Source organism: Monodon monoceros, unplaced genomic scaffold (genome assembly GCF_005190385.1).
Source record: "Monodon monoceros isolate NGI ecotype Baffin Bay Population unplaced genomic scaffold, NGI_Narwhal_1 Super_Scaffold_1, whole genome shotgun sequence".
Lineage (NCBI taxonomy): Eukaryota > Metazoa > Chordata > Mammalia > Artiodactyla > Monodontidae > Monodon > Monodon monoceros.
Window position 1 is genome coordinate 65,098,782 of NW_021703765.1, and position 16,272 is coordinate 65,115,053.

At 49.9% G+C, this 16,272-nt stretch overlaps 1 protein-coding gene across 17 annotated transcripts in view; it reads right to left on the reverse strand.

Annotated features, from left to right (window-relative positions):
• EMID1 (EMI domain containing 1) overlaps window positions 1–16,272 on the reverse strand; it is a 74,201-nt gene that overhangs the window by 9,462 nt on the left and 48,467 nt on the right. For 6 of the 17 annotated variants that reach the window (XR_003794970.1, XM_029232463.1, XM_029232420.1 and 3 more), the window contains 11 exons: window positions 14,815–14,898; window positions 13,728–13,789; window positions 12,168–12,288; window positions 11,878–11,928; window positions 11,705–11,794; window positions 10,952–11,089; window positions 9,583–9,672; window positions 9,398–9,450; window positions 8,819–8,881; window positions 8,672–8,716; window positions 1,218–1,262 (listed from right to left, as the gene is read on the reverse strand). Coding sequence is in view for 14 of the 17 variants with exons in the window: in XM_029232463.1 (XP_029088296.1) it covers window positions 1,218–1,262; window positions 8,672–8,716; window positions 8,819–8,881; window positions 9,398–9,450; window positions 9,583–9,672; window positions 10,952–11,089; window positions 11,705–11,794; window positions 11,878–11,928; window positions 12,168–12,288; window positions 13,728–13,789; window positions 14,815–14,898 (842 nt within the window). In the remaining 3 variants the exon portion in view is untranslated. Of the gene's footprint in view, window positions 1–53; window positions 101–1,217; window positions 1,263–8,671; window positions 8,717–8,818; window positions 8,882–9,397; window positions 9,451–9,582; window positions 9,673–10,951; window positions 11,090–11,704; window positions 11,795–11,877; window positions 11,929–12,167; window positions 12,289–13,727; window positions 13,790–14,814; window positions 14,899–16,272 lie in introns of those variants that run through there. The other 11 variants (XR_003794972.1, XR_003794973.1, XM_029232511.1 and 8 more) reach the window with 6 other exon arrangements.

Here is a 16,272-nt window from a genome sequence, read left to right on the forward strand (position 1 = left end):
GACCCCACAAATCAGGAGCAGAGAGGGCAGGGCAGGCGCTGGGTGCTTCCCATGTCTTCATTAACTAATGCCTGCCAGGAAGTAGGGCGTCCCAGCCAGACTGCACCAGGGAGAGGGGTGGACAAGGGAGGGAGGCACAATACCAGCCTCCAAAAGAACTCCCCAGTTGCCTCTCCTGTCTGCCCCCATCCCATCCAGTTTTCCAAATGTGTCCTATATCAGTGATGATTTCCAGGTCCCTGCACCGTGGGGCTTTTAGTCCTCCCCCCATGTCTCCTGGGTGGGTGATTTCTAGGCCCTGAAATTCATTCACTGCAAGTCTCTCTCGTGATGTGAAGGTTCTAGGATCCCACATGTGGTTTCTAGGTCCCCTTTCCCATTTATTCTATGTCTGCTGTGTATGTGACAGTTTCTAGACCTCCCTTCCCAGTCTTCATGGGCTTCCTTTGTGTACAGTGGTTTCCAGATCCCCCATCTCATTTTCCATGGTTTTCTGGTGCGTATGGCAGTTTCTAGGCCTCTCCTCCCACTCCTCATGGGTCTCCTGTGTATGTGATGGTGTCTGGGACCTCATGTTAATTATAGGTCTTTTGGGTACAATGGATCTAGGTCCCCTGACCTCATTTACCATGTACAACGTGTCCATGGTGGTTTCCAAGTCTCCCTTCCTGTGATTCACGGATTCCTATGTGTATGGTGGTGTCTAGTGCCCTGTCCCTTTTACCGAAGTGCTCCTGTGTACCTCAGCGTTTCTACACCTCCCTTCCTCTGCTCCATGGCTCTCCTAAGGCCTCCTGTCCCGTTCTTCTGTGTGGATATTGTTTTCATGCTTCCCTTTCTTTTGCAGACAGGGGAGCAGAAGCCAAAGCCCTTGCTGGGAGGGGTCTATGGAGGCAGGGGATGCAGTCTGGACTGGGTCAGCCCAAACTGCCCAGGAGAACTGGCAGGGTCACCCTGGCCTGGAAAGGCCGCAGAAGGAAGGCAGAGATAGGGATAAAGACAGAGACAAAGAATGTAGGGTCTGCTGATAAGGCTGGCCCTGCCCACTGGGGAGGGACAGGGTAGGGGAGGACGCTGGGGCTGAGAACTGGCAAGCCTCCCCACTTGGAGACCAGGTTGCAAAGGGGATCTGGATGGGGTGCCCCCACCCCCAAATAATCTCCTGAGTGTCCAGGGCGGGGAGGCAGCGGGAGGGCAGTGCTGGGCTAGTGGCTTACCCAGTGGCTCTTCTCACCAGGGTCTCCTTTGGGGCCAGGTTCTCCCTGCAAGGAGAGAGAGGTAGGAACAGTGAGAGAGGCGAGGATAGATAGAGGAAGAGAGGCTGAGCAAGGGTGAGACAGAGAGTAGCTCGTTTGGGCGAGATAAAAATGCAAAAAACAACTGTTTGAAGGCAATGGAAAGTGATAAAGAGCAGCCAGTAACTGAAGGATATCTGACCTTAGAAAGAAGGGAACTGCACTGGGTAGCATCAGTATATTTACGGCTTTTCCTCTGAGGGCTCATCCCAACCCCCTCTGCCTGGCAAACAGCTCAAGCAGCAAGCTTTAGTCTTATTGGCCTGAGGAATCAGAGGTCGGGGTCAAGACTGACAAAGAAGGAGGAAACTGAGGGGAAATGCTGGAAAGCAGGGAGCCACAGTAGGGGAGCAAAATCTGTATAAATACTCCACTCTAATCCTTGGATGGTCCATGAAATGCCCATGCTAAAGTCACAGAGCTGAGTTGGAGCCACACCATAGAGCAAAACTCAACACTCTTCAGAGGAAGACTGTCTTCACTATATTGTCTATATTGTCCAAGATGCAATACAAAATTATTAGACATGTGAAGAAATGGAAAAATGTGACCCATATGCAAGAGAAAAATCAGTTAGTAGAAACAGATCCATAGCCAACCCAGGTACTGGGATTACCAGACACGGAGATTAAAATATCTGTGACAACTATGTTAAAGGATATAGTGGAGGGACTTCCCTGGTGGTCCAGTGGTAAAGAAGCCACCTTCCAATGCAGGGGATGTGGGGCAACTAAGCCTGCACGCCACAACTACTGAGCTCGTGCGCCTCAACTAGAGAGCCTGCATGCCACAAACTACAGAACCCATGCACCCCAGAGGCAGCATGCCACAACTAGAGAAGAGAAAACCCGCATGCCACAAATAGAGAAGAGAAAACCTGCACACCAGAACTAGAGAGAATCGCGCGCACTGCAGTGAAAAGCCCACGTGCCACAACAAAAGATCCCACGTGCCTCAGTGAAGATCCCGCCTGCCACAACTAAGACCCAACGGAGCCAAAAATAAAAAACTGAATCTAGTGGAATTGATACAATGGGTGATGAGATGGGGAATTTCAGGAGGGATGTGAAAATTATGAAAAGAGAATCAAATGGAAATCCTGGAAATAAAAATGATAATACTTGAAATAAAAAATTAATTAGCTGGGATTAATTGAAGATGTGCCATAACAGAAGAAAGAATCAACTAACTTGACAGGTCAATGCAATAATTCTAAGTGAAGTCCAGAGAGAAGAAAGATTATTTAAAAAATTAACAGAGCCTCAGACTTCCCTGGTGGCGCAGTGGTTAAGAATCCGCCTGCCAATGCAGGGGACATGGGTTCGAGCCCTGGTCCGGGAAGATCCCACATGCCGCGGAGCAACTAAGCCCGTGCACCACAACTACTGAGCCCGCACTCTAGAGCCTACGAGCCACAACTACTGAGCCTGCGTGCCACAACTACTGAAGCCCACGCACCTAGAGCCCGTCCTCCACAACAAGAGAAGCCACGGCAATGAGAAGCCTGCGCACTGCAACAAATAGTAGCTCCCGCTTGCTGCATCTAGAGAAAAGCCTGCATGGAGCAACAAAGACCCAAATGCAACCAAAAATAAAATAAATAAATTTTTTAACAAAAGTGGGAGTAGCTATATTAATTTCAGACAGAGCACACCTCAGAGCAAGGAAAGTTATCACGGATATAGAGGGGTCAGCATTCCATGAAGGCATAACAATCCTTAATGTATATGCACTTTACAATGATGATAGAACTGCAAAGACAAATATATGAATCCGCCAATGCCATTAATCAACCAGATAAAATTGACATCTATAGACCACTTTATCCAACAACAGCAGATTACACATTCTTCTGAAGCTCACATGGAACATTCACCAAGATAGACCACATTCTGGCCCATAAAATATAACTCAACAAATTAAAAAGAATAGAAATCATACAATGTATGCTCTTAGACCACAATGGAATTAAATTAGAAATCCCTAACAAAAAGATAACTGGAGGGAATTCCCTGGCGGTCCAGTGGTTAGGACTCCAAGCTTCCATTGCAGGGGGCATGGGTTCGATCCCGGGTAGGGGAATTAAGATCCCACAAGCCGCGAGGCACAGCTCCCCTCACAAAAAAAGATAACTGGAAACTCCCCCAATACTTGGAGATTAAACAAAAGACTTCTAAATAACAGGTGGACCAAAGAACAAATCTCAAGAGAAATTTTAAAATACTTTGAACTACATGAAAATAAAAATGCAACTTAGCAAAATTTGTAGGAGATAGTGAAAGCAGTGCTTAGAGGGAACTTAGTATAAATCTACACTAGTCAAGACAGTGTGGTATTGGCTAAAGAACAGTCAAACAGATTAATGGAACAGAACAGAGAGCCCAGAAATAGACCCACATAAATATAGTTGACTGATCTTTGACAAAGGAGCAAAGGCAATACAATGGAGCAAAGGTAGTCTTTTCCACAAATGATGCTGGAACAACTGGACATCTAAATGCAAAAACATGAATCTAGACACAGACTTCATACTCTTCACAAAAATTAACTCAAAATGTATCACAGACCTAAATGTAAAATGCAAAACTATAAAATTTGTAGAAGATAACATAGGAGAAAACCTTGATGACCTTGGGTTTAATGATGACTTTTTAGGTACAACGCCAGAAGCACAATCCATGAAAGAAATCATTGATAAGCTGGACTTCATTAAAATTACAAACTTCTGCTCTGCAAAAGTGAATGTCAAGAGAATTAGAAGACAAGTTATAGACTCGGAGAAAATATTTGCAAAAGATACATCTGATAAAGGTGTACAAAGGTGTATCTCTGTATATGCAAAATATACAAAGAACTCTTAAACTTCAACAAGAAGAAAACAAACAACCCAATTTAAAAAGCTTTTGCACAGGAAAGGAAACCATCAACAAAATGAAAAGGCGACCTATGAAATCGTAAAAGATATTTGCAAGCCACATGTCCAATAAGGAGTTAATATCCAAGATATATAAGGAACTTATACAACTCAATAGCAAAACCCCCAAATAAGCCAATTAAAAAATGGGCTAAGGACCTGAATAGACATTTTTGCAAAGAAGATATACAAATGGCCAATAGGTATGTGAAAAGATGCTCAACATCACTAGTCATCAGGAATATGCAAATCAAAACCACAACTTGAGCTATCACTTCATACCTGTTAGGATGTCTGTTATCAAAAAGATGAGAGATAACAAATGGTGGTGAGAATGTGGAAAAAGGGGAACACTTGTATACTGCTGGTGGAAATGTAAACTGGTACAGCCATTATGGAAAACAGTATGGAGATTCCTCAAGAAATTAAACATAGAACTACTGTATGATCCAGCAATCCCACTTCTGGTTATCTATCCAAAGGAAAGGAAATCACTGTCTTGAAGAGGTATGTTCATTGCAGCATTATTCATGATAGCCAAGATATGGAAAGAACCTGTGTCCATTGATTGATGAACACATAAATACTATGTGGGTTATACACACACACACAGGAATATTATTCAGCCTTAAAAAAGAAGGAAATCCTGCCATTTGTGACCACATGGATGAATCTGGAGGGCATTATGCTAAGTGAAATAAGCCAGATAGAGAAAGACAACTACCGTGTGGTATCACTTATATGTGGAATGCGGAAAAAAAAAAAAAAAGAAAAGAAAAGTTGAACTCAGAGAAACAGTAGAACGGTGGTTGCCAGGGACTGGGTTGTGGGGAGGGAAGGAATGGAGAAAGGTTGGTAAAAGGGTACAAACTTTCAGTTATAAGATGACTAAGTTCTTTTTTTTTCTTTTGGCTGCATCGTGCAGCTTGAGGGATCTTAGTTCCCCGACCAGGGACTGAACCCATGGCAGTGAAAGTGCCAAGTCCTAACCACTAGACTGCCAGTGAACTCCCAGATGACTAAGTTCTAATCTAAGGATCTAAGATATAGAATGGTGACCACAGTTTCTTACAAAAACTTACAAAAAAGTTTATAAAACTAAACATACTCTTACCATATGATCCAGCAATTGCACTCATTGGCATTTAACCAAATTAATTGAAAAGTTATGTCCACACAAAGACCTACACTTGGATGTCTATAGCAGCTTTATTCACTATTGGCAAAACTTGGAAGCAACCAAGATGTCCTTCAGTAGGTGAATGGATAAATGAACTGTGGTACGTACAATGGAATATTATTCAAAAAAAAAAGGGCTATCAAGCCATGAAGAGACACGCTAGAACCTTAAATGTGTATTACTAAGTGAAAAAAGCCAATCTGAAAAGGCTACATACTGTATAATTCCAGCTATATGACATTCTGGAAAAAGCAAAAATGTGGAGACAGTTAAAAGATCAGGGGTTAGAAGAGAGAGAGGGATGAATAAGCAGAGCACAGAGGATTTTTAGGGCAGTGAAGTATTCTACATGATACTACAATGGCGTATACATGTCATTATACATCTATTAATACCCATAGAACGTACAACACCAAGAATGAATCCTAATGTAAACTATGGACTTTGGGGGATAATGACATGACAATGTGGATTCATCAATTGTATCAAATGCACCACTGTGATGTGAGATGTCGATGGTGGGGTAGGCTATCCACGTGTGGGGACAGGGAGTATGTGAGAATTCTCTGTACTTTCTACTCAATTTTGCTGTAAACTCAAAAAATGCTGTAAAAAAGAATTTTATTCATTAAACAAAACAATCAACGAAAAACACAACCCAGCAACCTTACAGATCCGGGAATCTCAGCCAACCCAAAGCAGGATAAACACAAAGAAAATCACAGCCATCCACATCATGATCAATCTGATGAAAACCAAGGGTAAAGAGAAAGTCTTAAATGCCAAAGGAAAAAAAGACATATTATGTACAGGGGAAAAACAATAAGAATGACAGTCAGTTTCTCATGAGAAATTGTAATTGTCTACGTAAGCCAGAGGACCACAGAACAACATCTTTAAAGTAATGAAGGGGGATAAAACTGCCAACCTATCATTTTATATCCAGTGAAAATATCTTTCAAAAATTAAGGTTAAATACAGTTTTAGATAACAAAAGCAGTGAGGATTTGTTGCCAGCAGACCCACACTACAAAAAAGGCTAAAGGATGTTCTTTAGGCTCAAGAGAGATGATACTATATGAAAATCTGGATCTACAGGAAGGTATAAAGAGTATAGAAATGATAAATACATCATGAGATGTAAAAGACTATTTTTCTTTGTTTTTTAAACTTCTTTAAAAGCCAACTGTTTAAAGCAATAACAACAATGTATTGAGGATTTATAACAAATACAGAAGTAAAATATATGATGGCAATAGCACAAGGACAGAAGGGAGTGGATTATACAGTTGTAACGTTCTTATGTATACATGAAGAGGTATAATACTAATTCAAGTAAAAGGATGCATATTGTTATCCTTAGAGCAACCATGAAAAAAGTAACACAAAGAGGTATAGTGAAAAAGTCATTAGTAGAGACAACACAGAACAATTCTCAATCCAAAAGAAGGCAGGGGATCTAAAAAAAAAGGTACAAATGAACTTATTTACAAAGCAGAAATAGAGTCACAGATGTAGAAAACAAACTTATGGTTAACAGGGAGGAAAGGGGGGAGGAGGGATAAATTGGGAGATTGGGATTGACATATACACACTACAGTATATAAAATAGATAACTAATAAGAACCTACTGTATAGCACAGGGAACTCTACTCAATACTCTGTAATGACCTATATGGGAAAAGAATCTTAAAAAGAGCAGGTATTTGTATATGTATAACTGATTCACTTTGCTGCACACCTGAAACACAACATTGTAAATCAACTATACTCCAATAAAATTTTTTTAAAAATCTAAAATAAAAAAAAAGAAGGCAGGAAAAGAAGGGGAGAACAAGAAATAAAGGAGAGATTGGGGTAAACAGAACACAAATAGCCAGATAGTTGACTTAAACAGAACCATATCAATAATAATATACAGCACTAAATGTAAATGGAGGGACTTCCCTGGTGGCACAGTGGTTAAGATTCCATGCTCCCTTGGGCTTCCCTGGTGGCACAGTGGTTGAGAGTCCGCCTGCTGATGCAGGGGACACAGGTTCGTGCCCTGGTCCGGGAAGATCCCACATGCCGCGGAGCGGCTGGGCCCGTGAGCCATGGCCGCTGAGCCTGTGCGTCCAGAGCCTGTGCTCCGCAACGGGAGAGGCCACAGCAGTGAGAGGCCCGCGTACCGCAAAAAACAAAAAAAAGACTCCATGCTCCCAATGCAGGGGGCCCGGGTTTGATCCTTGCTCAGGGAACTAGATCCCACATGCATGCTGCAACTAAGAGTTCACATGCTACAACTAAGGAGACCACGAACTGCAACTAAGGAGCCTGCGAGCTGCAACTAAGGAGCCTGCCTGCTGCAACTAAGACCCAGTGCAACCAAATAAATAAATAAATGTAAATGGGGAATTCCCTGGTGGTCCAGTGGTTAGGACTCCATGCTTTCACTGCCGAGGTCGCAGGTTCAATCCCTTGTTGGGGAGTTAAGATCCTGCAAGCTGGGCAGTGTGGCCAAAACAAACAAAAAAAAGTAAATGAACTCAATAGTTAGGCTGTTTAAAAAAAAAAAAGCAAGACTCAAGTATGTCTTTTTTCTTTTTTTGGCTGCACCACGCAGAATGCAGGATCCCAGTTCCCTGACCAGGGCTCGAACCCATGTCTCCTGCATTGGCAGGTGGATTCTTAACCACTGCACCACCAGGGAAGCCCAAGACGCACTTTTAATAGAAAGACAAACAAGTTGAAAGTAAAAGGATTGGAAAAGATATATCATGCAAACACCAAGCATAAGAAAGCTGGTGTGGCTATTTTAATATCAAACAAAATAGAATTCAAGACAAGAAGTATTACCAGAGAGAAAGATATTCATTTCATACAGATAAAAGGACCAAGAAGTCATTAAAATCTTGAATGTGTATGCACCTAATAACAAAGCTTCAAAATACATGGAGCAAAAACTGACCAAACTAGAGCGAGAAATAGACAAATCTACAGTCATAGTTGGAGAGATGGAGAAAGAGAGAAATACAAAGAGTCAGAGAGATGGAGACACAGAGGGAAGATAGAGAAAGACAAACAGGTACAGAGACACAGAGCGAGAGCGAGGGAGATGGAGGCAGACTGATCCTAAGAGGCTGACGGAACCCTGAGACAGGGGGTGAGAAAGGAGACGGAGCTTGCTCTGGACCAGACAGGGAGGGACAGGGGCTCTGGCCATAGGAGATGGAGCCATAGCAGGGGTCTGGGCCTGTGGGATCCTGGAGGGGGTGCTGCAGGGTGGGCAGCATCACTTACCTGCTGCCCCATGGAGCCCTGGGGGCCAGGCTCCCCACGCAGTCCCTGTAGGAGGGAGGAGAAGAATGGAGTGCGCTGTCAGAGGGTCTGACCCAGGGTGCCCAGGACTCCCCAGAATCCTCCACCCAGGGCCACCTCAATACTCACTCTCTCGCCCTTCTCTCCTGGGTGGCCGGAGATTCCTTTGGGTCCAGTGGGGCCTGGGGGTCCCTGAGCAACAAGACAGGGCCTCAGCCTTGTGCTGGGGCAGGGTAGAGGGGGCAGGGACTTAGGGGGCAGAGGGGTAGGGAAGGGCACCCCAGCTTGCCCTGGGCTTCTGGGCCCTTCTCCACACATCCAATGCCTAGCACACAACAGGAAGTGCATACAGCTCAGTGTTCAGAGCGATGGCCCTGGAGTCAGACAGTCCCTGCATTGATCTGGAAGCTGCCATGTGCTGGCCACAGCCCTAGGGCAAGAATCTCCACCTTTCTTGGCCTTAGGTGATAACAATACTTGCTTCTTGTTACATGGACTGAATAAGAAGATTTATGGAAAGTATCTTGCACATTAAGTGCTTCATAAATGCTTGAATGAATGAATGAAAGGATGGATGAATGGATGATGGATGGATGGGTGGTTGAGTGGGTGGGTGGGTGGATAGGTGAGTGGATGGATGGGTTGGGTGCGGGGGTGGGTGGGTGGATGGACGGACAGAAGAGTGGGAGTACTTGGAGAAATACTCACTATATGTCCAGGATTCCCAGGGATGCCCATGGGACCAGGAGGTCCAGGAGGACCTGGAATAAGACATGATGCCCTCAACAGTACAATGCCAGGAAGTCCATCATCAGCTCCCTCCTGATAGCCAGCCCTAGTCTCTCTGCCATCCCTCAACCCTGCCCCTTACCCTAGACCTGGACTCAACTTACCCATGGGTCCTGGGGGGCCTGGGGGCCCAGTCGGTCCCTGGGGCCAGTAGCTGCTGGTCTCAGTGAAGGTGTTGGACAGAAATGGGTCCCCTGGGGGAGGAAAGATGAGTGAGCAGGGCTGGGCTGGGCGGGGCAGAGTGGGGCAGTCAGTTTTTTTGTTTTGTTTGTTTGTTTGTTTCCAGTACGCGGGTCTCTCACTGCTGCGGCCTCTCCCGTGGAGCACAGGCTCCGGACGCACAGGCTCAGCGGCCATGTCTCATGGGCCTAGCCGCTCCGCAGCATGTGGGATCTTCCCGGACCGGGGCACGAACCTGTGTCCCCTGCATCGGCAGGAGGACTCTCAACCACTCCACCACCAGGGGAGCCCGGGCAGTCAGTTTTAACCTGTCACTTCTGCCAAGCCAGCTTTGACTGCCCTGTGGGACAGCCTGCAGCATGGCTGGGGCCACGAGGCACCCACTCCAAGGGTGGGGAGTCAGGAGACTGTTGGCCATGCAGGACCAGGAAGCAGGGAGACACTGCCAGAGTCTAGCCAGTGACATCCAGCAAGTGTCTACCCTGCTGAGCCTGTACTGTCACGTGCCTAATGGGAATAATAATAAAAGTTACCATTTTTGACACTTACTTTGTGCCAAGCTTCTGTGCATGGGTGTCATACAGATAAGGAAACTGAGGCTCTGAGATGGAGAATGTTTTGTTGTTGTTGTTGTTTTTTGGCAACACCCCGCCACACGTGGGATCTTGGTTCCCTGAGCAGGGATCGAACCCATGCCCCCTGCATTGGAAGGGCAGAGTCTTAACCACTGAACCGCCAGGGAAGTCCCTTGGAGAGGGAGAATGAATGAATGGTGCCTGGTCACGCACCAAAGGTATGATGCAGATGGGGTTGAACCTGGCACTCCAAGCGCTGACCCCTGGCAGCGCGCATGCAAGTCAGGCTTTGGAGAAGGTGAAGGATGCGCGTCAGGGCCCAGCTGGGTGGAGGGGGCAGGGCCTCTCTGAGCACAGAGGCAGGGCTGTGGCCTTGGGAGTTCAGGGCTCACGTCCTGCTGCTAGGCCTTGAGCTTCCCAGTGCTCTGAGGGCTGGATCCCGGACAGCTCCAAGGCTTGGTGGGAGGGCCTGATGCTGGTGGTTCCCAGCACAGGCTCTGGAGGGTTCGTGGATCTGAAGCCGGCCCCCCTGTGCCCTGGCTGTGTGATCTCCCCTCTCTGGCCCTCAGTTTTCCTCATCAGTGACAACAGCGCCCACTGGAGGATCAGGTGACTTATGGCCCAAGGCCAAGCCTGGTATACAGAAGGTGCCTGGCAGATGGTCATGCCAGCCTCACCCCACCACCACCTGGACCTGCTGTGACCCCAAGGGACTCACCATGCTGGGAGATCCGGGCGTAGGGTGGTCCAAGTGGGGCTGGGGGGCCAGGAGGCCCTGGCGGGCCTGGAGGTCCCCTCTCTCCAGGGGTGCCCACAGCTCCAGCCTGGCCAGGGCTCCCTGGGGGGCCCTGCGGACCTGCAATGGAACCAGGGGGTTTGGTGGGTGTGCAAGAGGCCGGGAGGCCCAGGGTGGCCCAGGGATGAGGCAGCCAAGGGCAGCAGGTACGAGATGGCTCCAGAGGCCACAGGCCAGACTCCCTCCCTGGCCGTCTATGAGGGGGATGAACACAGCCCTCCCCTGGGGCTTCAGGACAGTGGACACTTGGTACACAACAGGTGCCTAGCAGACGCTGATTTCCAGAATGTTCTCTCCTCTCTCTTCTAGGCTTTTGCACGAGCTGCTCCCTCTATCAGTCCTCCCTTAGCGCTGCCTGGTGTGCACTTCTGGTCATTCTGAGGCCTAACCTAAGGTGTAGCTCCCACTGGGAAGCCCTCCCCGTCCCCCACTCCATCCAGGCTGGGTCTGGACTTCCTTCCTTAGGGCTCCCTTAGCTGCAACATCCCCCATAAGAACCCTGGTCACATGGGGTGGGCACTGCTATTTCACCCCTGCCTACTAGGCCCACCCCCACTAGCCTTCATGGTCTGGGAGCTCCAGGAGGGCAGGGTCTGGTAAGGAAGGCCCCAGCCTGGGCTCACCTGAGCAGGGCTGGCCAGGGGAGCTGGAAGGGCCGGTGTTGTGGGCACTCACCTGGCAGGCCTCTCATCCCCATTGGGCCCTGGCTGCCAGGGTCTCCCTTGGGGCCAGAGGGCCCAGGAAGCCCCCGGGCACCAACTCGATCTGGGGGAGAAAGTTCATCAGCTCCACAGCTCCAGCCTTGCGCTTGGCCTGCCCCCGGCCCTGCCCGCCCCGCTAGCACCTACCATCTCGGGGGAGCAGAGGGGCCCTCACATTTTCTCTGGTTCCTGGTAGCCCTGGGGTGGAGAGGTAGGCAGGGGTCAGTGGTGTCTAGAGTTCCTACCCCTGCTCCACCAGCTGCTGGGCCTCCCAGGACTCCAGTGCTCAGGGGCCCCTGGAGACCATCCCCTCAGGCCCAAGGGAAAACTAGGAAGACTGAGGCCCACAAGGGGGTCAAGCTGGGAGTCAGCAGCAGCGAGGGGGCTGGATCTAACTCATTGCCACACGGGAGCATGTTCGCCACTGACGCACTCACCTTGGAGGCCTCCATCCCCGGGGCTGCCCTGGGCAGCTGGGGAACCCCAGAGCGGGGCAGGGTCCTCAGGGGCAGCTGGGGTCGGGGGCACTGCCTGCTCAGTGACAGTCAGCACCGCCACCTATGGAGGAAGAGGACAATAGGGATGGGGTGGGTACCAGGGTCTCGCCAGGGTCAGGCCAGCTCGGGGCCCTGGTGTTGGGGGGCAGGAGGCCACGTGGCTGGCGGAACCCAGCCTGGAGTGGAGACCCGGACTCACAGGGGCCCCGAACTTCATCAGAAGTGACCATGGTTTTCAAAATGCACAATTCATCACATTCATTGTAGAAAAGTCATCACACACCATCACAGTCACCCACTTTGAGTTCTGAGACTGTCCTCGTGTTTGCTGGGCTGTGCGGTTTTTTCCTATGCTTACCTGCATGTTAATAAGTATATTTATATACATTTAGATGCATACATATTAAACTTCTCTTGGTCTGTTAAAGCACCACAGGCTGCACGGATTTTTACTAAATTTGAAGGGAAATTTGGGAGGGTCTGGCATGAAACAGAGGTGCCGAGATGTGTACAAAACCACTTTTGGACCCAGTGGAGGGGAGAGCCTGAAGGGTCAGCGGTGTCCCCTGAGCCACTTACTGAGAATTAAGAGAGGCCAGAACGTCCGCAGACCAGGAAGTGGGGGGCCGTGTAGACGTGCCCAGAGAGAAGCTGACCCGGAACTGAGACCCAGCCCCCAGATCTGAGCTGAGCTGCCCCTCATGCCGGCTTCCCCTGGGAGGGAGCTTGGGGAGCAGGGTGGGGTTCCTGGGGTGCTCACACCTCATAACGGGGGTTTTAACCCATGCTGTTTAGAAGCTTGGTTTTTCCACTTGATAGATCAGGGGCATCTTTTCGTGTTGGAAAATGGAGGCATTGTTAATGGCTGTCCAGTATTCCACTGAGCCACACTTGCTCATTATACAACCACCCCTTCTGTTGTTTGGTTTTCAAATTTCCCTCTTAATTAACACTTGGATGAACATCTTTGCAACTAATCTTCCTAAGATAAATTCCCAGAGGAGGGAATGGATATGGAGATTAATGTAAATGCATCTATGTGTGTTTAGAAAATCTGGAAGAAAAGATGCTTAAATGTTGGTAATCGCTCTCTCTGGGGGCACAGGCGACAGAGGCCAATGGTTTTTCATGGTGCTGAGTTTTTCATGTTTCTAAATTTAGAATGTCTTACTTTTTAATGGTTAAAAACTTTTTATCTTGAGATAATTTGAGACACGCAATAGATGTTTTTCTTTCTGGAACTGGGAAGATGGTATTATGGGTGGGTGGGATAAAGGATGAAGGTGACAGGGCAATGAGAGGACCCAGCCATGAGCTCTGGGGGGGTATCTAGGAGTCTCTGGGTGGGATGGGGATAGGAGAACCTCATGGATCTCCTGGAAGGAGAGCAGGCCAGGCTGCCTGACTGTGCGCAGGCTTCCCGGGGTGGGCGCTGGAAGGGAGGCTGAGAAAGCTGAATGGGAGGGTGGTGCCTGCCTGGCCCGGAAGCTGTTCACCCACCTTGGCTTCTAGAACCTTCAGCCTCTCCGTCAGCTCCGACACTTTGCTGCAGTTGAGACAACCTGCAGGGAGGAAGCAGGCTGGGCCAGGGCTCCCAGGTTCCCCTTGGAGCCCCTCAGCCCCTGGGGGCAGGATGGAGGGAGGGGACAGATACCTGATGACCCTAACCCATGAGATAGCCCATCACAGGGAAGGAGCTAAAGAGTCACAGCCTGTCCAAGGTGAGCCATGCCCTGTGGGTGTCCTCTGGCTCCAGAGCCTCCAAGGGGACTGTTTCTCTCAGAGCAGGACCAGGGATCTGACTCCTCATCCAAAACAACTGCATCCCACGTGGGCGGGGCTGGCCTCGGCTTGAAGCTTTGGGGACCCACACATTACAGTCCAGACTGGGATGGCCTTAGGTGTCACGCTCTGACCCTTCTTCCAGAACCACTGTCCAGCTCCCTGGCCTCCTCATTGATACCCCAACGTCATTCATAACAGTGCCGGGCAGCCACCGAGCACGATACAAGCTCGCCTCTCCGGTCCTCACCACGATCCTGCGTGCTAGGACAAGTGTCACCCCGTTCACACCTGGGAAGGCTGAGCTCAGAGCAAGGGTGGAGTGAGTGTGTAACAGGCAAAAACCCTGGGTCGAGGCCCAGCGCTGCCCCTTCCTGGTTGCGGGGCCCCCGGCAGGGCACGTCCCCTCTCTGACCCTCAGCCTCCTCTTTAAAGTGGCAACAATGATGCCTTCCTGGGGTGAGGTCTACACAAAGTTGATTATGGAAAGCTCCTGGCACAGTGCCCCGCATCCTACAGACACTCAGAAAAGTGTCGTTTCAATAAAAAAAGGAAAGTGGGGGCTTGGACCCATGTCTGCAAGACTCTGGGGGTCCTGGGTCTCAGGTGCCTGGGCCCAGGTCAGACTCCCCTTGGGGGCCTTTCCTCTACCTTCCAGTTTTCTTTCCAGCCTGCAGTGGACAAGCGCAGGGTGCTATCCCTGACCCTCCACTGCTGGGCCCAGCTGGTTTTTAGGACAGTCACCACCAGCCCCTCCAGCCTCCCCTAGCCCAGGGGGACCCCAAACAGCTGCCCCAGGACCCACCTGACAGGGCTGTGGGCCGAAGTGCCATCCGCCACATGGCGTTGCCTGACCACCTGGGCTCCACGAAGCCAGAGGAGCCTACAACTGAGGGACAGTGAGGGTGAGAGCCCTGCTGGCTGTGACATTTTGTTCTGTCCCCCTCCCCACCCCCCGACCTGCCACTGCAGCCACAGAGGGATCCCTACTCCCCTTAGTGCAAAGGGAGAGAGGCCCAGAGAGGTGGGGCAGTTTGCCTGGGTCACACAGCATGAACTGGGCTGAGCTGGGACAAGGCTATCAACCTGACGGGGCTGGGGAGGGGGGCTGGCAATGGGTTGGGGCCATGGGTGAGGCTGGGGGCTTCTCCAACAACCCCAGCAAGCTGCATGGGTTAACAGCTTAGAGTCAACAGATGCAAGGTCAGGTCCCAGCCCTGCTAATTGCTGACCTATGTGACTTGTCCTCCCTGGACCTGCTGATTTTCCCATCTGTAAAATGAGATCATAAGGTCTCTACACCTCCCGGGCTGGCGTGAGGCCTGAGGATGGACATGCATGCAAAGGGCTTAATAAGCACACACAGGGCCTGGTATGCAGTAGGTGCTCAATAAACACAGCAACGTCACCATCCACCCTCTCCCTGCCCCACTTGGTAAGAAGACACTGAAGTGGATCCAGCTCTGGTTTTAAATGAAAACCAGAGGGAGGCTGGCTGCCTGGGAGGGCACGGGGGGCCTGTTCCAGGAGGCCACCCCTGCAGCCACCCCTATGAGAAGCAGGCCATCCTGGCTGGTCTGGCTTTGGGGACCAGGTTCTCTCCATAGCTGGAGGGTTGGGCTGGCCAAGCCAGGGGCGGGGTTGCAGCTGGAGGGGCTCTGAAGCCAGCAGTGGCAACTGCCCCACCCCCCAGCCCGGGCCTGCCTTTTAAGGCAGCAAAGCGTTGCCTGGGGGGAGACAAGACCCAAATAAGGCACGGGCCCGGCAGCTCAGAGCCAGGGTGTGGGTTGGTGCAGGGAGTGAGAGGCGCCGGGAATTCAAACCAGACGGGTCCCTCTGGCCAACCCCCAGCAGGGTGGCTGCCAGACCCTCTCCAGGTCCCACCACGGGGGCTTCGCTCTGTGGGGGCCTGCGACTTGCCCTCTCACAGGGGGTAAATCTCACCTGGGATAGAGGAAGGGGGTTGGCAGCCCAAGACTGGGGCAGGGGTTAGGGGCTCTGTGGGCAGAACAACAGCAGTGGGGGGGTGATAATGCCACCATGAGCCACGCCCGGTGCTAAGCCCAGCTCGATCCTGCAAGGTAGGTAATAATAATAACAGCCAATGCTTGTGCAGCACTTATGCTGGGCCCGGCACATTCTAAGCACTTCTCATAAACAGTCTTAACTCACTGTCCTCACGAAGCCCTGTGAGTGGGTGCTAGTAACCCCTCTGCTTTACAGATGGGGAAATGGGCACAGAGTAGCTTGGTATTATCACTCC